Below are 20,821 nucleotides of genomic sequence, written 5' to 3' on the forward strand. Positions count from 1 at the left end.
TATACAAATTTAATGCAATCACTATCAAAATTCCAATGGTATTTTTCACAGAAATAGAAAAAGAACTTAAAATCTGTATGGATCCAGAAAGGTCCCAAATAGCCAAATCAATCTTGAGAAAGAAGAACAAAGCTGGAGGCATCACACTTCCTGATTTCAAACCATATTACAAAGTTATAGTGATCAAAATAGTATGATGCTGCTATAAAAAACAGACACATAGACCAGTGGAACAGAGTGAAGAGCCTAGAAATAAACCCAAGCATTTATGGTCAACTATTATTTGACAAGGGAGCCAAGAATAATCAATAGGGAAAAGATAAGTGCTACTGGGAAAACTGGGTATCACATGCACAAGAATGAAATTGGGTCCCTGTCTTATACCACTCACAAAATTAACTTCAAACAGATTAAATACTTAAATATAAGACCTGAAACTATAAAACTCTTAGAAGAAAATATGAGGACAAAGCCCCTTGACATTGGTCTTGGCAACTATTTTTTGGGTATGACACCGAAAGCACAAGCAACAAAAGCAAAAATAATTAAGTGGGACTACATCAAACTAAAAACTTTCTGCACAGAATAAGAAACAATCAACAGAATAAAGAGGCATTGCACAGAATGGGAGAAAATATTTGCAAATCACACATCACATAAAGGGTTAGTATCCAAAATACATAAGAAACTCATACAGTTCAACAGCAAAGACAACAACAAAACCACAAATAATCTGATTAAAAATGGGGGTAGAGGACTTGAATAGACACTTTCATAAAGAAGAGATACAATGGCCAACAGGTACATGAAAAAGTGCTCAACTTCACTAATCATCAGGGAAATGCAAATCAAAGCCACAATGAAATATCAATCACTTCATACCTGTTAGAATGGCTATCGTCAAAATGACAGATAACGTGTTGGTGAGAATGGCGAGAAAAGGGAAGCTCGTGCACTGATAGTGGGAATGTAAATTGGTGCAGCCACTATGAAAACCAGTATGGAGGTTCCTCAAAAATTAAAAATAGAACTACAAAATGATCCAGCAATCCCGAAGGAAACAGAAACAAGATATCAAAGAGATATCAGCACCCCCATGTTCAGTACACCATTATTCACAATAGCTAAGATATGGAAACTACCTAAGTGTCCATCAATCCACGAATGGATACATAAAATGTGATATATATGTGTATATATATATATATATATATATATATATATATATATCATACATACACATGATATGCACACACAAAATGAAATACTATTCAGCCATAAAAAGAAGGAAATCCTGCCATTTGCCACAAAGTAGATGGACCCTGAGGGCGTTATGTTAAGTGAAATAAGCCAGACAGAGAAAGGCTATACTGTGTTCTCACTTATATGTGGAATCTAAAAAAGCCAAACTCAAAACCAGAGAGTAGAATAGTGGTTGCCAGGGGCTGGGGTTGGGGGGTTTGAGGAGATGTGGGTCAAAGGTACAAACGGCCAGCGATAAGGTAAGTTCTAGGGATCTAATGCACAGCGTTTTGATTACAGTTAACAGTACTACGTTATATACTTGAAAGTGGCTAAGAGAGTAGATCTTAAATGTTCTCATTACACACATAAAAATGGTGATCATGTGAGGGGATGGATGTATGAACTAGCCTTATTGTGGTAATCATTTTGCAACATATGCATGTATCAATCATTATGTGGTATATCTTTAATTTATACAATGTTATACAGCAGTTATATTGGGCTGGCCAAAAAGTTCATTTGGGATTTTCCATCTCTTACAGAAAAATCCAAACAAACTTTTTGGCCAACTCAGTATTTCAGTAAAGCTGGAAAAAATACAGATAGATTTATGTATAAAGCACTTCACTGTAGCTTTTTATGATAGCCAAGAAAATCTGGAAAAATAAATACCCAACAAAAAGGTAAATTTTCAGTTATACAAAAAAAACAATGTACATAAAGAGGGAAACACATTAAATGTTGACTGTGGTTAACTCAGGTAATACAATTGCGGATAATGATATTTAAATTTTTTATTTTGGACTTCAAACACATAGATCAGATTTACCATAATTCTTGGCCCATCTGTATTGTACATGCAAGTTTCCCCTTTACCGATATTAAATTAGATTATTTAATACATAGTGAATACCGGTGGGCTCACCACATAACTGAGAACTAGGGCATCACCGATAGCTTATGTCTTAAGGGAGAAAAGGTAGAACGATATGCCAATACAAAACACATGCTCTTTAAAGATTCCAACATTTTTTTCAGAGATAATAAATTGATGGAAAAAAATCTAAACTAGAATAATTTTCCTAATTAAAAAATAAACACTGTATTTAAATAAAACCATTTGTTTCTAGTGCCTACAGACTGCATCTGACATTCTGAATTGGCAAATGTATATGAGTTAACTTGTTCTAAACACTAAAGCTAAAGCCAGGGCGAGAGGGCGTGTTGCTTGCTACAATTGGTACAACAGACCAGACTATTGTACAGTCTGTACAGACCAGAACAACTACTCACAATGTGGAGTCTTACATGGGTGTGTGCTCTCTTTATAAAAACCCATAAAGTGTCGGTTGATATGTTTGAAATGTTAAAATATTTGTAAAATTTTTAAGGATTTGACTATGCATTTGTGTCACTTTGCTTTTGTATTACATGGAAGAACTAGATGCTGACAAATCATTCCATAACCAACACTAGTGGCCTCACAGAGCTCACATGTGAGGATGCTGTGATTGAAGAGGTAAGTGGTCCCTTCAAGAAACAGAGCTAGAACTGGGACCAGACTCCTAGTTTGGATTCCTTTCACTTGATTACATTGCTTCTGAAAGGAACATTGGAATGCTTATCTGTGATTTGCTTTATATTGGAACAGATAGCTCTTCTTTCTTTGTACCTATGAAAACTGTTCTTTGAAAGCAGAATAGAAGTCATTGGGAAAATATGATTTCATATGCAAATGTTCACCTTAAACCCAACCTTTCCCGAACACCTTTCAGTAATGCAAGGAAATCATCTGAATGTGTATCACTGAGTATCATCAAACAAAAACTGAATGTCAGCATTTTGATAAAATTCATATACGTAGCATAAGGAATCTTCATTTTCTATCTAGATTCCTAGTCAAAGAAATGTGCCCTTGGTTACATTGTTTAATCACCAACTTGGAAGGTTCAATTTGCTTTTCATTGTTTTCTTAGGAAATAAAGTTTAGTGTTGTCATAATCAGTGAGGCAAAAGACAGATTTGCCTCATATTTGTTTTATGAAATTACATGACCAAATTAACAGCCATACTAAACTCATTTCTTTCAGTAAGAAATCTAAAAGAATTACAATAACCTTGATGACTATTTCCAACTTTGTGGCATTTTCTCTCTAGCCACTCCTTAAGAAGACCTTTTTTTTAAAATAGAAATTCATGACTTAGGAAAATTGTTCAATTTAGTAAACATGGGTATTCAAATTAGGAACTTCTGAGTCATCTCTGCTTGTACTAGTAGGATTATATAAAATGGGATTACAAAATCTCAGATTCCATTAAGGCTCAACAAATATAAAAACTAGGACAACCATACAAGGTATGGAAAAGGACATTTTTGAAAATGGAAGAGGATGCTATTCATAGTTAAATTTGAACAGTATTCGTATATGGAGACAGTTTAGGGCAAACCAGGGCATATGATTATCCTAACACAAACTGAACCCCAGTCATTTTTACCTACGTAAATTAGCATGTTTATTTACTAGGGTCCTCCAGCTTATAAATTTGGGGTAAAACATGTGCATCTTCTTTGTTAGAAAGGTAACCGAAAACATCCAGATTTTCTTCTTTTATGATCTGGCACAAGTGTATGTTAACTGGTTAACAACAGGGCTGTTAGCTGAATTATTATGGGGAAAAAACTCAAAGACTTTCACACTTTATTTCAAATTTCTCTTCTCCATCAACTCTCTTCTTCCTTCCCTTCATGTAACCCTTTGTATTTGTTTTCAGGACTCATAAAATAAGAACAGTAGCAGCAATGGTCAATACTTTGTTCACTTATCAAGCAAATGCTGCTGAGTGCCCCCCATGAACTAGGGCATGTGCTAGGCTTTCCAGGTGATATAAAGATAATTAGAAGTGGTCACTTCTGTTAAAAAATAAAAACTATTTAGAAGAAAAAGATAAGTACATAAATAACTATAACCCAGGAAATCATGACAGAAATATTTATAGAATATTTTATATTTATATATATATATATATTTTATATATATATACACACACACATATATATAATATATAATAGTCCATTGTATGTGTATGTATATACATGCAATGGAATATTATTCAGCCATGAGAAAGAAGGAAATTCTGTCATTTGTGACAACAGGGATGGACCTTGAGGGCATTATGCTAAGTTAAATAAGCTAGATAGAGAAAAAAAATATGCGTGGTATCACTCACGTGGAACATAAAGAAAACAAAATAAAGTCAAATTCTTAGAAACAGAGAGTAGAAAAATGGTTTTCAGGGGCTAGAGGGGTGAGGTAAATAGGGAGAGGTCAGTAAAACAGTACAAACTTTAAAAGAAAAAAAGAACAAATAGCTATTAGAAAGGGAGAGGATATCTGTTATAACTGCATGGTGGTCTCAAGCTCCTTTCCAATTCCCTTGTGCAAAAGGTGGAAAGGGATTGTGCTGCTCAAAGGTTGGTCCATACAGACAATAATGTGAATCCTCATATATTCCTGCATCAAATATTGAGCATCTGCTATGAGACAGGTGATATCAGGCAATGATGAACACACAGGTAAGGCCTCTGCCCTCACAGCCTAGAAAGGAGCCACACAGCTCTATATGTGCACACTAAGGAAACTTTTCTGAAAGTTGGCTCACAAATCATGAAGTTGCTCAAAAAGATATGATTAAAATCTCACTAATGCTTATCCTCTTAACTACTCTTTTGAATGAACATCTTCCTGATTCATAATTCTCTTTTCTTTAACTATGTACAAGAGGGATTATATACTTAAATTCTCACAAATATTCTGCACGTATTCACAGGAATCCAGCTCTGGGAAATAAATTTTGCAAAATGACACTTCTCAGCATAGCACAAGGGTTTACTTACGCTTTGCATAAGAATTGCCAAGAGGAAGTTAATTAATATGCTAAATGCTCTTTCTTGTTTGTAGATACTAGCCCAAGTTTGGGTTTCAGTTAACATTATATAGAACTCTGACACATACTTGTCTTTCTCTCTTTTCTACTTTTAATACCTCTCCAAGCAAACTTCTAAATCCTCTTTCATAGTGATGACAATGTACACACAAGGGAAACTCTATGTGCACTTAACTCAGGCTATTGGATATGTTTCTTCAACTTAATCTTAGGGGAAGGAATAAAAACAACTTCAAGCAGCATTTCTAAATGATAAAAATCACCAAGCTCAGAAATGTGGCTTAAATTACTTGCTTGTCTTGGCTAACATGATGTTTTATACTATCCAAATGTTGTACTTATTAATTTTCTGACTGTCCTCTATCAACACTGAGTTTTGAGAGTTGATGGCAAATGGTGCAGAAAATTCAACGTCTTCCTTGCATTCCGGCAGTAGCAAACATACCTTTATTAGGAGTTGGACAAAAGAGCTCTGTTTTCTCAAAGGCTTTCCCTTTAAATTATTTCTGGTAAAGGCCGGATTTGAGATCCGCCTCTGACTTGCTAAAGGCTATTTATGATTTATTTCAACCTTTAGCTGGCTCTAGGAAAAAAAAAAAAGAACAAAGTTGAAAATACAGAAAAAGGAGTGCTTAATCCTCAGTATTTCAGTGGAAGTAAGAGTTGGCACCCTGACTCTTATGATGGCTGCATTGTGTAAATTTTGATATTTTTATTTTTTCCTTCAAAAATGAAATTAAAATCCTTTACATTTTTAATTAGAAAACAGTGCCATTATTGTTTAAAACGATCAAATTTCAAGCTGTGAGTCTTTTAATACAGGTTGGTCTGCTGAGACTTTTCTGAAGCACTGGGGGGAGATTTAAAACCCAGGCAAATAATTTTCTGAGGCAAAGTGGTGATAGGCCATGGTGAGATATGGGTGTCATAAAAATTTCACAGTGGTCCCTAACACACCAGAGTCACCATAGCATTGACACATTGACTATAATATCTCCAAAGAAGCATTTGCTGTCTATCATGGTTCTGAAGGGAGCTGTTACCATCTATCAATGCAATAATCTGCATGTTAAAGAGTCCCTAAATATGTCTTTACAAGATAGTCAGATCTGTTTTGGTCTATTGGGTCAATAATCCACACACTAAAAGTCCCTAAATGTGTATTCACAAGATAGACAGATCACCTTTGGTTCACTGAGTCAATAGTAAGTAGGCCTTTAAAAAGGTGCCTATATAGTTGCACAGTTTGTTTTTCAGCAAGTTCAGAAATTCAGTTCTGTACTCTTTTTGTCTTTTAAGAGTAGATTTATTATGCTAATTCCAGTGGATGCCAGAAGCTGAGTTTCACTCTGGCCTATGATATTTTGCCCTCGAAAAGTCAGAAGAAAAAACCCGCCCGAGCACAAACTATATTAAAACTACGAGGCGAGGAATGGAAGTGCAGACACACAGGCAAAGCCCTCCGGGCCAGGATGAATGCTGTGCTTTCAGACTATGTCTTACCCCTGCCTCTGTCACCAGTCAGCTTCCAGTCTCCCACCCTCCTCCGACTGCTCTGCTGGAGGCTCTGCTGGCGGCTCTGCATGCCCATCTTAAAGCTCATTTCAGCAGCAGAGGGATCTTACGAGGGCTGCAGAACCCAGCCCTGCTCTCCACCAGCTACTCATTCTGAGTTCACCTCCTACCGCTGCCCGACGCCCTTGCCTCTGCCCCCAGAGCACACCGGCCTCTGCTGTTCCTGGAGCCCACCAGCTGTGGTCCTACTTCCGGTCCTTTGTACTTGCCCTTCCCTCTGTCTGGAAAGCTCCTCTCTCAGAATCCACATGGCTAGCTCTTTTACTCTCTTTAGGTCTCTTATGAGAGAGGCCCTCCCTGACCACCCTGTATAAGAGAGCAACACCTCATCCCAACACCATGCACTTCCTTCCTCTGTTACCCACACCGTTTGTTGTCCACTAGCAGTTAATCACCATCTGATATAATATGTCTTTACTTACTTGTTTCTTGTCCATCTCCTTCTCCTAAAGGTTAAACTCCACTGGGGCAGAGGCTTCATCAATCCCAAACTTAGATAAGAACCTGGCATATTTTTTTAACTGCTCATTAAATATTTATGGTACAACTGAATGAAAGCAGATGGAAAGGAGTCCTGTCTCTACTTTTCCGATTGCCTATTGATGTGTTTTCATGTTTAGGTTGAAGAGGAATGAGTACCTCTTTCTGAGATGAAGTCCTCTGTTTGGCCATTAGACCTCTGTTCTCCATAATACTCTCTAAGTGGCACAAAAGAGGTCCTTCCTGAAGGACCACTGCATCCACTGCATCCCCACAGCTACTGGGTTATAACAGAGTTCCTGGAGGAGATGGGGTCATCTGAGCCTGTCACAGAAACACTTGACCAGCCTGCTTCTAAGTGTAATACTGTGTAAAGGCAGCATTTCTAAATCTCCCTGTCCACAGTCAGCTCTGGTGATAGCAGAGGACTGACTAGAGCTCACAGTCTCATCTGATGCAAACAAGAGGGATGGCGTGTGACACTGTGCCATGTTAGCATAACAGACTGAGGTGTACTGGGTAGAGCCATTCTCTCCTAAGCTTGGTCAGTTATCCTTGGGGTATTCCCCAGTGCTTCCACCCCTACTTTTAGCCATGCAGATATTCTCAAATGTATCCCTTCTCAAGACCAAAGCCTGTCACAGTAACTTCTTCCTTATTTAAATTTCATGGGAATATTCTTTATTTCAATAACTCAGAAAGGTGACTTTGGCAAGAGAATCACAGCTGACAGCAAAGCAATGACCATGGTGGTGTGATTAGTAGAGGCTGCAGGCTACAGAAGGCCTGTCTGAGCATTTACCACTGTCATCACACTGATGCTGGTCTCTCCTAGGGACTGACATTGGTCAGAAAAGAGGATGCAGTTCAGCAATAGTAATCACTATAGAATCTGTCTGTATTGTAATAGTCAAAGATATGCTAATTAATTAAAAGAATTTTTACTGTGAACCTGCTTAGCCTAAGCAAGTCTTTCTCCCAAGTCCTCCCCTAGCACACAGATGTATTTTAATAAAGCTTTAAGGCACAAACGAAACAAAAAGCTGAAGTGATCTAGAAAAATCCATTCCCCAAACCCAAAGCAATTAATTAACTGAAAGAAAAACATCATTTAATCTTGAATTATTTGGATAAGTGACTCAACTTTGTAATTTATTTTGCATGAATGGGAAAAACTTAATGGCTATTTCAGTGTATACCAGTACTTAAGCAGATTTATAAAATAAAATTTTCAATCAAATTAATGGAGAGGAGGGGATAAGAAATTAACACGAACAACAGCAACAAAACCATCAACTCAGATACTAGGTATCATTGCACACCCTTCTAAATTCTGGCTGAAAAGAAATAATGATTTCTGTAATCCCCAGCAATGACTTTTGCAGGGGCAAGATTTCAAATAAACATCTATTTGCTTTAGGTGAGCTTCACTGAATTGGCCTTATTTGATTTCAGATCCCCCTAAGGGAAGAGATTTCAGGATTTCCTGGTTGTAAAATGGAAAAGAACATTTTGCTGAACTTGTATGACATCATTGAAAGCATTAAAAGGGCAGATAATCACAGGTTCTCTGGCTGTTTACCAGAGCTTCTTTACCTCCTCAATCTACTTTATTTCCAAATGTCAGAGTAGTCTGAAACCTTTCAAAGATTTATAGACTGCAGAAGCAGAGGAAATATTAGGATAAATTCTTTAACTTTTGTGAAAGCTTTTAAGTAATTAATAGATGGGCTTTTGGAGTTGTTTCATAACACAGTACAGATACTCTGACATGTACCGTGTGAAGGCTAAACATGGTCATCTCTTAATCTAGAAAGTCACAGAAACTGCTCTTTAGAGTACTTGAGTCATTAAAAAAAAAAATTGAATTTGTGAAAGGGAATAAAAATAATATCAGATTTAGTTTATCAGTTAAAATAAAAATACTACACAATGAATGAAAATAGTAAATACAGTCTCGGTTTTAAATGTAATTTCTTTTCCAAACTCTACTTGGAAATTCTCTTACATTACAAAACGAAGAAAAAAAAATGTAGCTGCCATAATATTATTTATATAAAGCAACAAAAATGTGAGCAAATTATTTTCAGGCTTGTATTATAAAAATGTTTTCCAATATAATTAAAATACCAGTGCCAAATAGCTGAAACAAATATTTAAAAGCTCTTGCCTTAGATATATAATAGACAAAATAGTTCTCACAGTAATAAATTAATTTTTTCTTTGTTATGCAAAACGCCTCAACCATAACTTCATGAAGAAATGTGAAGTGGTGTGAATATGATCTTACCTCATATTCAAAGTCCTCAGTTCTGTCTGCATCAGCAGGCAAGCTGGAAAGATACTCATCGTCCTCATAAAATTCATGCTCCATCGGATGAAGAGAATGGCAGCTATGGGGAATGTAGCAATATGATAGGAATGGATCAAAAGGGTTGTTCCCAAGATTAAAACTAATTTTAGAATTTCACTTTAGTTTTCACCGCTCGCCAATAAGACCTTTAGTGATCTAGCCTTTAAACGAATTACACCGCAGAAAGAGCAACTGTTTTCTTTCTCCCCCTATATGAAGTCCATCAATTTGATTTTCTGAGAGAATACTAAGATAATGGCTCAGGGTCAAGCTTCATTCTGTGAAGGGGCAGATGTGCGACCTCCCCCCCGCCGTGGTGCTATATCGATACTCTGGCCTCCTTCCATTCCATCGAATGGACTTGATCCATGCATCGGTGTGTGGCATTTGAGACTGAAGTCTACCCGAAGGTGGGTATTTTATAACAAAGTACTTCCAATTTCCTAATTACAGCCTCAAACCGGTTCTGAAGTCTGATTTTAAACGCGCAGTCGGACCTCTGTGTCCTTGGGTTCTTCATCCGAGTATTCAACCAACCGTGGATCAAAAAATCAAATTTTTAGTTTTATTTCCAACCTTGACGCTATCCCAGCTACCTCGCAGCAGCCATGAGACGACCCAGTGGATAGATGAATGTAAAGACAGACATTTCCAGATGTGGTGGGCTCTGTACTGGGACAGTGGGGGGAAGAAGTACGGTAGCACGTGATTCTGGTGAGTGTGGGGCAGGGGCCTGCTGACTGCGAGGGGCACTTCAGGAGGAAGGAGGATGAAGGCCGTGGTACCGTGGTAGGAGTGATGCTCTGCCTCCTCGACGTAAATGGTGCTGTGTATGCCAGCCTCCCACCACCCTCTGTCTCTCTGTTAAGCAACTTAATCCTGGCATGGACAAATAAAGTTGTTATCTGTACCCCCCTCCCCCCCAAAAAAATCGAATCTGAGGTTGGTTGAATCCTTGGATGCAGAACCCGTGGATGTGCAGGTAGGGTGGGCACTGTGTTTTTCAGATTGTAAATCGTACTCACATTGCCCCCATTTCTCAAGATTTCCTTCCTCTTTCTCCCTCATAACCCACATCTTTCCCTCTTTGATAAAAGGCATGTCCACAAATATTAAAGAACGTTCATGGTGATAACTCACTGGAAACTCCTATAAGCCACAGATTTGCATAATCCCTTTAGAAAATTTCTCAGGACAAAGAGAACTGATGGAGTGAAGGGAATGCAGAGGACCCAAGGCATTGTATATTACTTCTACGTATCCTTTAACTTTGGGGAAATGGTTTTCATAATTTATAGAAGTCCTTCCTTTCAAATTGCTATATGCCATGATAGAGACACTATACATTATACAATATGAAAGCTAAGCACAGTTGAACAGCAAAGGGCATGAGGTCCTCCATAAGTATTTCCAAGTCAGTGAAAAGGCCTAAGTGAAATTAACCAAGTTGGTTTCAGGTGAGCCCTCTAAGCCCAGCCATTTTGGACATTATGAACAAACTGGAGTTAGTAGCATAAATTAGTCCCCTCATTACTAGCTGAAATGCCAGAGAGATCCATCCTGGTGCCCTCACACAGTCAGTGTAAATATTCTACCAGCTTCTTCTCACTATACTCTAATATTCTCTGATTTTCACGCAAATAGCAAAAGCAGTACAGTTAGTATCTTGCTTGCTGGTCTAACAGGTGAACCCTCCTAGCTTAAAGCTGGACTGGCTTTTTTTTAAACTTTTTATTTTATATTGGAGTGTAGTTGATTAACAATGTTGTGTTAGTTTCAGGTGTACAGCAAAGTGATTCAATTATAAATATACATGTATTCTTTTTCAAATTCTTTTCCCATTTAGGTTGTTACATAGTAAGGAGAGTTCCCTGTTGAGAAGCCCATTTGGGCTGGTAAAACATCAGAGCCTGCTGTTTGGGGCATCTGATGTGTTTCCCTGGTCTTTGACTTAGTAAGTAGGAAGCCCTGCTGTGAAGAACACCTTATTAATTCAGTAAACATTTACCAAGTATCTACCAGATGCCAGGCCCTATGCCAATGGCTGGAAATCGGTTGGTGTCTTTTTAATTGGGTAGAGCAGCAAAGTGGGAATTTTAATATAGTGAGATAATTAAGGGAAAAATAGAGACACTATGAGAGTACCTACTACAGTCCTAAGAAGTCTGCTAGAAGAGGTTACCTTTCAGCTATGATCTGCAGGACTTGGGAAGAGGACACAGCGTACTGGTTAAGGGAGTGGGCAGTGGAGTCAGACCTCTTGGGCCCAGGAGCCTGGCCCTGTCGCTTCCTTGCTGTATGACCTTGCCGATTACTTAACATTTGCTTCCTCATCTGTGACATGGGGATGGTAATAATATAATGTACTCCCTCAGAATGTTTTTATGAGGAGTAAATGAATTAATAATTGTAAAACACTTGGAATATTCCCTAAAACATGTTAAGTTAGCTAATAAATGTTAGCTATTATTCATTCAAGAAAGTATTTATTGGATGGCTACTCTGGGTTACACTCTACTAATGAATATTGTATATTTGTTTGCTTGTGTATTTTTCATCTCCACTGTAGAATATAAGCTCCAGGAGGCAGTGGCTTTATCTTTTGTTCCCAGTTTTATGCCCAGTACCTAGTTCCAGTACCTGACACAAGGGGCTATTTAATAAGTAAGGGATAGATGACTAGAATCGTAGGTCAGACAAACAGAGCCCCTGCCCTCCTGGGACTTGAAGTTTCAAAAAGTGGTTTCCAAAGCATGGCTGCACATTAAAATTGCCTAGGGAAATTTCTGAAAAATTCTAATGCCTGGGTTTTGGCCTGAGGTGGGATTGATCTAGGCATTGCATTGATACTGCTTTTCAAAGTTCCCAGGTGATTCTAATGTACACGTGTGACCCACTGAGTTGGACTTAACAGAAGCCACTAAAGGGCAGGCGGGTGTCAGGACCAAGTGTACCTTTTACTAAATGGAGCATGGATTGCAGTAGGCAATGAAAATGCAGGCTAAAGAGACTACTGCTCTTACAAATCAAGCTCTCAATAATGTTTGAATATTTGCTTAAAAGTTCACAGAACAAAGTGTGTGGAGCAAAACAAACTTCCAAAGCTGCAAGCTTTGAATAATAGCATTATTTGAATAAACTATCTCTAACTGCCTTTAACTCAGGTAAAAATTGAAAAGAAATATTCCTTTAATAATTCCTTATTTTGTAGCTCTATACTTCTTCTTGGACAGCCAGGATCTTTGGTTCACGTCTCAATATATCAGGTAATTGCTTCATTTGGAGAATTGCACTTTAATAAATTTCCTAGCTTCTCCTTTAAAGAAGAGAAAAGCAAAAGAGAAAGAGAGAGGCGACACACAGAGAAGAATATAGTGCCAACATGCCACTTCTGGGTCTGTCTTAACAAGGTTTTTGGCAGCTTCGGTGAGAAAAGCTGTTTCCCTGACCAGTTCTCATGAGCTGTGTGAGGCTTGTGTTGACTGGAAATATGAAGATGAACTAATCAGAGCCAGACTTTTTCACTCAGCATCTCAGCAAGTATGATTCCTGAGCTGAAACAACCGTGCAGGTCAGGAAAAGTAAGCAGGACAGCTGAGAACTAATTGGATGGAGACACAGTTACAGACACTTTCCAAACAGAACTGAGAGCTTGTCTCCATAATTGTCAACTTGCTACAGTGACTGTTTCTTCCCAACACCTACTTTCAATGACGAATGACAACAAATAGGGCTTTGGGAGAAATGACAGAAAAATACCTGTCTGAGAGCAGAAATGGACAGATGTCGGGCACTGGAGGGGTGGGTGGCCTAAGTTTGGCCAGGGCCATGATATGTTCAAAGGTGATGTCCGTCTGGGTGCTGGCGTTCACGAGCCGCACTTCTGGGGCCGTCCCATAGGCTGGTTTACTGAGAGGTGTTCGCCTTAGCACCTGGACCACAATGGGCTCCTTGGCATTTCGAAAAGCTTCCACTGCCTCTTCATGGGTGGCCTTTGAGAGATCCTTCCCATTGACCTGCAAGATAAAAGGACGTTGTTCATCTCAGAGGAAAGAACAGAGAGGTTGTCATGATAGATTAAAAAAAGGTGGGCAGGGGAGGCTTAAACCAGCTCTGCTAAGAATTTTGTGAAGGAATATTTAATCAGACATTGACATTTATTGAACTCTTCATCAGCAGGAGAAAGTGAAGGAGACTAGGAAAACAGTTATTTCTTATACCTTTAGCAAGCACATCATCAGAATTATTAGTAAAGATTTCAAAACTTAAACAGCACACAAACATCAGCAAATGTTCAAAATCTTCAGCTAGGTAGAAATGTTAAGTATATCCTTTTTAAAAAATGATCTATCAATCTCTTGGTGGTATTTTCAATATTTAATCAGTCTTACTGACTTGAAATCGAATTTGGGGGGATATTGTCAAATTTCTTTCATATTCATCATTTAATCCAAGACCAGATTATTGCTCATGTGCATATTATCCTAAATCCTTGCTATTCAAAGTGTGGTCCATAGGCCAGCAGCATAAGAGATTAGAAATACGGAATCCCTGGCCCTATCCCAGACCTACTAAATGAGAACTGGCATTTCAACAAGATTCCAGCTGATTTATATGCACAAGAAAGTAGCACTGCTCTAAAACACCTCTGAGTGAGCATACCATGTCCCTTGCCTCCTTGCCTGTTTCCATTTATACCAGTTTATGACTCTCCAGTGTAGCCCTGGACATAACAGAGGAAGAGGTGATGTTTGTCTTTGCCCTCCATCACTGCTTCTCAGTTGGGCCAACCATTGGCATTTGGGAGATAAAAATTATTCTTTTAGTGATGATACTCTCCCACACCTGCTTATGTAGGACCATTGATGTTCCCCCACATTTGTGGCACCCAAAACAACCACACTCTTTTCTGATCACCCTCTTGAGAGACAGTATAGAGACTGCTCTCAAATTGTCATCAATTTATTCCCCTAAAATGGGTCCTGATAGCACAGCCTCTTAGTGGAAGTTGTGTTTTCATAAAGGACTACAGAATCCTGAAAGAACTTCACAACTCCCACCTGCAATGAATCAATAATATTGGCTTTTGCAAATAGGAAGACATACTTGGGAGTACAGTACTGTGCTCAAAACCCCTGAAATTATACCATTTCTAGACAACTAAACTATCCGCCTGTTGGCGAGGCTCTGATAACTGCTATGCTCCAGTAAATCTTAGAGATCCCTGGGTGCCTTCAAAAGAATCAAAGGGAATCACTGAGTTGCAGCCAGAGAGCGATTGGCTGACATTCAAATGAGCACATTTTCTCTCCCTGAGTAGACAAAGAACATGTGCATGCTCAAAGCAAACGTGGGGCATTTGGGGGTAAATGATACAATGCCAGGTAGAAATCATCATGTCATGTAGAGATGGGCTTAATGACCTGGAGGAGCTAATTTGCTCAATCGACCCTGAAAGAGTTAATGTGCCTTCAGAAATTGAGCAATTAAGTTTCCTCACCAGCACCATATGACCCAGTACAGTTCTCGAATAACTAGTAAGAAACATCAATTTGAGATTTGGGTGTGTACCTACCAAAGTGCACACTCACTAATCTGTGCATTTACTCTCTCATTCTTTTCTCCACGAACTAAACTTAAACATTCCCACTGAGTTTTCTCTGGCACAACCTTGGAACGGCTTGATGACTTTGGGCATACAGGAGGATGTGAACGCGGGACACCTACTGACCAGCATTCACTCCTTGAGCTGCTGTTGGATGACAGGCACTCTGGGCTGAGGCCACCACTCCTGAGGACCTGCAGTCAGCAAATGATAAGAGAAGTTCCAGGATGGAAAAGCACAACCTAAAATCTGGCCTCTCATGATGAATAGCGTCATCCTCTGTGTCTCATATTGTGGTCAGTATTTATAAATTCCAGGGTTATGGAAGATGATCCAGTGGTAGATAATACTGCTCTGTCAGTATCTATGTGTTAGGGAAGAATTGCCCTTTTGTCCACACGTTTCCTGCTTCATGGTGTCCCTTTAACTTAGTGAATATTTACTCGTACAAGATTTCATACCCTTCCTTCTCTGAAAAGAACTCCTGGTCACAATCTGTTATCAACTATTTAAAATCTACTGGAATTATGTCAATAATGTTACCTTTTCCTATAAACCTTGCATCTGAAGTAACTCTTTTAACAATGGCAGAATGAAAGAAGACAGAGCCCTGTTTTCTTTTTTTTTTTTTTTGCGCTACGCAGGCCTCTCACTGTTGTGGCCTCTCCCGTTGTGGAGCACAGGCTCCGGATGCGCAGGCTCAGCGGCCATGGCTCACGGGCCCAGACGCTCTGTGGCATGTGGGATCTTCCCGGACCCGGGTATGAACCCGCGTCCCCTGCATCGGCAGGCGGACCCTCAACCACTGCGCCACCAGGGAAGCCCAACAGAGCCCTTTTTGAAGGAACTTCAAGCAATATCTGAGGGTAAAGGGAAAATAATTTGTGGCCATGGTTTCTTCCAGTCATACATTAAATCCTACTAATGCATAAATTGTGTGTCATTAAATAACGAACAGACAAATGCCATTATTCTATTTCTTCCCCAAGGTGGCTCAGCACCTTGTCTACAATCTAGTCTTGATATTCCTTTGTTTCTTATTTGTTTTAGTGATCTTCAAAGCAAGAATAATTTTTAAAAAGTGAGTTCCTTACTGATAATGATTATTTATTTTATGTTCCAATAAGGTAAATAAGATTATTTTTGCAAAGTTCAGAAAAGTATAAAAATTTCTGCAGAAATATAAAAATTGCTGGAGAGTATTTTAGGCTGTGAAATTATTAGTTCTTATTGCAATGCTTAGTATATGCAGATGTTAGCTTTCATACAGCAAGATCAATAGCTATTGATTCTAAGAACTGTACATTCATTCATTTACAATCATGGCATTTATATGCAAATTTCTTTTTTTTTCCTTTAAGATAATCAAATACAGTCTTAAAAAAGGACAGTCAATATAATCTGAAGTATCTTACTTCCCCATTGGGAACGCTCTTTTCTTCCAGTTATCATGCAGCTGACCTCTATTTTCATAAGCTGTTTAATATCTCTCGAAGTAAAGAAGTCTATGACCTTTAAAGGCTCTGCTGCCCCATATGATCCCTTAGAAAATGTAAGCACTGATGATACAAAACACTTTTTTTTTTCACTTCACTTGAAGTTCATCAACATACTGTTAGCCTACCAAAAGGTCACCCTTTTATAAATTATGCCTTTCACAACAGAAAAAAGATTAGCTTTAATTGGGATTTTCTGGCAGTTGCTTTGCTCAGTTATCATCAGTTTCAGATAGGGAGAAGAATAATGTTGGAAGAATACCTGAGGTTTTAAACCTATAGAAAAATTCTGTAGTAAACTAACAAATAAATGAATAGCAAAACTTTGTGTTTTTTTCCAAATGGTTAGATCCTAAACCAACGAGGTATTTGGTATTTCATGGTGCCATATCCTTATCATTCTATTTATTTTCCATCATATTCTCTCCATCCCTCCCTTTACTCCTCCTTCCCTCTTCCTTCCTCTCTGCCTCAGTCTTGGTTTTGTATGGACAACATATGTGAAATGAAACTGGAGAAGGAGAAGCCGTCTATTAAATGTGTTCCAGTTAATACAGGTAGTTAAGAGTGTCGATCCAAACTGTTCTAGGTGCCTAGTAAACAGAAGGAAGCAGAAGTGCTGGAAGTTGATTTTCAGGAGAAAAAAACTGGATGAAGACTGTTGGGAGCAAAATCCATGGGAGGAAATGAAAGGTAATTTGAAAATTAAAAAAGATATACCAATGTATTATGGGGTGTGCTTTGAAGGGTACATGTGGAAGGGTTTCAAGAAGCCTGGTGATTTGATTTAAGCAGGGTGTAGAGAACAAGACCTTTTTCTAAAGTGGTTGCTAAATGGAATGAGTGAGAGGTTAGAGCATCATAATAAACAAGAGAAGCATATGAGATAATTCCCTCTATTACTCTAACATCTGGCTTTTTGAGAACTGTGGCCAAAACTGATTTGGTTCTAAAGCCACCTAGCAACTAGAGTATAACTGAAAAGACTCATGGGATTGCTGTTTGATAAGAGGCTTGTGGCCCCAGAGTGGGGTGACTGGACTCTGAAATGGTGATTAAGTTACCTGATTTGAGGTAAATGAGAAATCAGGCACATTATTGATAAAGAGGTTATCAGAATTGGTAACAGCATAAAAGAGGAAAGGAAGATGCCAATGATAGAAGTTGAGGAGAAATAGAGACGTGGTTATCCTCATTAAAGACTGGATTTGGGATTGGAAGCAAGTGGAAAGAGTAGCCTTAATCATGCCAAACTTGAAGCACTTCTAAGATATTCAGATAAGCTAACAAATAAATGGATGATAAGTGACTAAAAGAAGAACTAATCATGGGAAGCCATTTCCAGAGACGGTCTTCCTCTCACCCCTGCACTTACTTTATCAACTTAGTTGATAAGTTGAAAAATATACACATTTTTACTGCTATGAAAAAAGTGTCTTGTTTCTAAAAAATTATTTTCCATTTTACTGATAGAGAGAAGTGAATAGGAGAAAAAGATCAACTTTTCAGCAATTAATGCAAAAAAAGTATGAATACATTTGTTGTGGCAGATGGGCTAATTAATCCATAAGCAACTTGTGAATGTTAAGTAAAGAATATAGCTTTTCATATGTAAACCAAATCATAGCATCATTTGATGAAGCTTCTGTTTAATGAACAATCAATTTACCCTTTGGGATAAATTGCAAAATCTGGGCTACTTGTCAACAACCTCCCCAGTGTGACTGGTGGCCTCAGCTTGGATATGAACTCCTCTACTTGGACTAGTCCTCCAAATCCACACACATGCAAAATTTTCTTGAGTATCAGAAAGAAAACAGGCTTTTCGCTTTTCCTTTTGTAGTGCAAACAAGTGCATAAATGACCAAGTCACCCTGGTGAGGTTCCATTTCCAGAGTCAGCTGTTTGGGATGATTAGGGTTTCCAAACCTCTGTGCCTCTTGTAAAAAATAAGGGTGTTTAAGCATCTCTGCCTTTCATGGGAGAATACATATGGGAATACTCAATAGAAGAAGTATAGAATACCAAGGATTATGTACAATTTCAAGTTGAGAATAAGCAAGCATAAAACACTTGAATATTGTTTTTTTAATGTTTATAAAATGTTATTGTTTCATTCATTCATTTATTTTCAGCTTTATGGAGGTAGAGATGACAAAATTCTACGATATTTAACATGTACATGGTGATGATTTGATATATGTATATATTGTGAAAGGATTCCAACAACTAGTTATTAACACATCTATCACTTCAATTAATTCCTTAAGTTTTATTTAAGTGAGAACATTTATGTTCTACTCGTTTAGCAAATTTCCATTCTATAATACAGTGTTATCAACTACAGTCCCATGTTTTACATTAGAGCCTCAGACCTGAGTATTGTAATTTTGATTGGACATGACAGTTTACAAGAACTCCCACCCTCATGAATAACTGTGAAATTAATTTTGATTAGAGTCCCTATGTGAATGCTGATCAAATTCTCTACTTGATAATTACAAAGGTGGTGTAAAAACATGGCCTAATAACAGTTTATATAAGGAAGAAGCAATATTTAAATTGCTACTAAAATGTTTGGTATGAAAGGAATTTAAAATACTCTGAACTCTATATTCATGAAAACACTTGTCATATACAAACTATAAAACAATTTTAAGGAATTAAAGCATATTGCTTTTTTCTAAACTTGGTATGCTTGATTCTAGGTGGACGTCTGTTATGTAAGTTGAGGACAGCACAGCATAAAAAATATTTATAGTAAAAAGAACTCACAGAATAGGAATTGTGCAAAATGTTGTGAAGACAACCTGGTGAGAGATTGACTAAAATTAATTTTGACCATTTTAAAAACATTATCAATGAACAAAACAATCACTGGTAGGTTTGTGATGATCACATAATTTTAGAAGTTGAGAACATAAGAAACGTTAGATTTTATTAAACCAAAAAGTCTGTGTAGTTCAGTGTTCTTTTGACAGTGCTGTTACTAGATTTTGGGAAGAGAATATGGTAATTTTCACACAGGATCTAATGAGCAGACTTATTCAGAAGTGATCCTGGGGCTCCTTCTGGCTTGTCTGGACTACAGGGTTGGTAGCTTCATTTTCCTGGTGTGTGGGGTGTTGCAGCTTCCCTTGAGCTCCAAAGGCCCTCAGTGCTGTGTAGCTGGCTTTCCCAGAAAACTGGAAATAACTGACTTCTAACTCAGGCAGCCTGAACCTTCTGTGTTTCCTTACTGACAGTGTGCCTATAAGAGAACAACAGTGGGGTGGCGTCCCTCCACTGGAATACAGACCCAATGCATGTCCAACAGTTTCAGGTCCCCTCTGTGCTGCTGACTCCTGATTTGCACGTTCCCCCAATAGAGACTGTAACCTAACCTATAACTCGTGACATTGTAGGATTTGCCCTTATGGACCCTGTGTGACATAATACACATTTACAACCTAAAGAATTGAATTTATTCAAAATGCTTCCATATGTAACATTAATGAATTGCAGACTTCAATGAGATATTTAAAAAGCCTAATATTAGGTTTAGTTAATTGATTGTGACACTGTGAGGTCACTATGGTAGGACAGTATGGTGTTTCCTGGTCCCTTCCATAGTACATTTTGATGGCGAGGTATTCCCAAATGCAAGCAAGACTCATCTTCAATTTTTCTTATTAAGATGTTATAGACCATCATTTGTGAATTTGTCAGAGCCGTTCTTGAACCAATTTATAATTTTGGTTATAGGAAATCTTGGGGATGTATTTCATAATTGCTTTTCCCCCTATAATCTTTTCTCTGTCTTAATTTTGTATCCCTTCTTCTGTATTTTGTTTCTGTCTTTATTCTCATTGCCACACTTCTCTTCCAAGCTTTCCCGTTTGGGATTTAACAAATCAAATCTGAAGAGTGTCTTTCTATAAAAATTATTCCTGTTTTTAAGGAACAGGTTATGATAGTTTTGATTCTTACTGGGGGAAATAAATTAAAATATATACAACATAGTTTTATTTACCTCATTATAAATGAATTTATTTTCCCTCCCCTCAATGAAAGAAATGGAAGCTTCTCCTCTTTGGCACATGAGATGGTGTTTCTTGGTTTGTCCCTGAGATCCACAGTCTA

At 38.0% G+C, this 20,821-nt stretch overlaps 1 protein-coding gene across 2 annotated transcripts in view; it reads right to left on the reverse strand.

The window, feature by feature from the left end:
* PDZRN4 (PDZ domain containing ring finger 4) overlaps positions 1 to 20,821 on the reverse strand; it is a 372,250-nt gene that overhangs the window by 55,868 nt on the left and 295,561 nt on the right. For both annotated transcript variants that reach the window (XM_027093508.1, XM_027093509.1), the window contains 2 exons: positions 13,358 to 13,614; positions 9,536 to 9,638 (listed from right to left, as the gene is read on the reverse strand). In XM_027093508.1, coding sequence (XP_026949309.1) covers positions 9,536 to 9,638; positions 13,358 to 13,614 — 360 coding nt within the window. The remainder of the gene's footprint in view (positions 1 to 9,535; positions 9,639 to 13,357; positions 13,615 to 20,821) is intronic.

Source organism: Aethalodelphis obliquidens, unplaced genomic scaffold (assembly GCF_003676395.1).
Source record: "Aethalodelphis obliquidens isolate GAN/ISIS:26980383/991018 unplaced genomic scaffold, ASM367639v1 scaffold84, whole genome shotgun sequence".
Taxonomy (NCBI): Eukaryota; Metazoa; Chordata; class Mammalia; order Artiodactyla; family Delphinidae; genus Aethalodelphis; species Aethalodelphis obliquidens.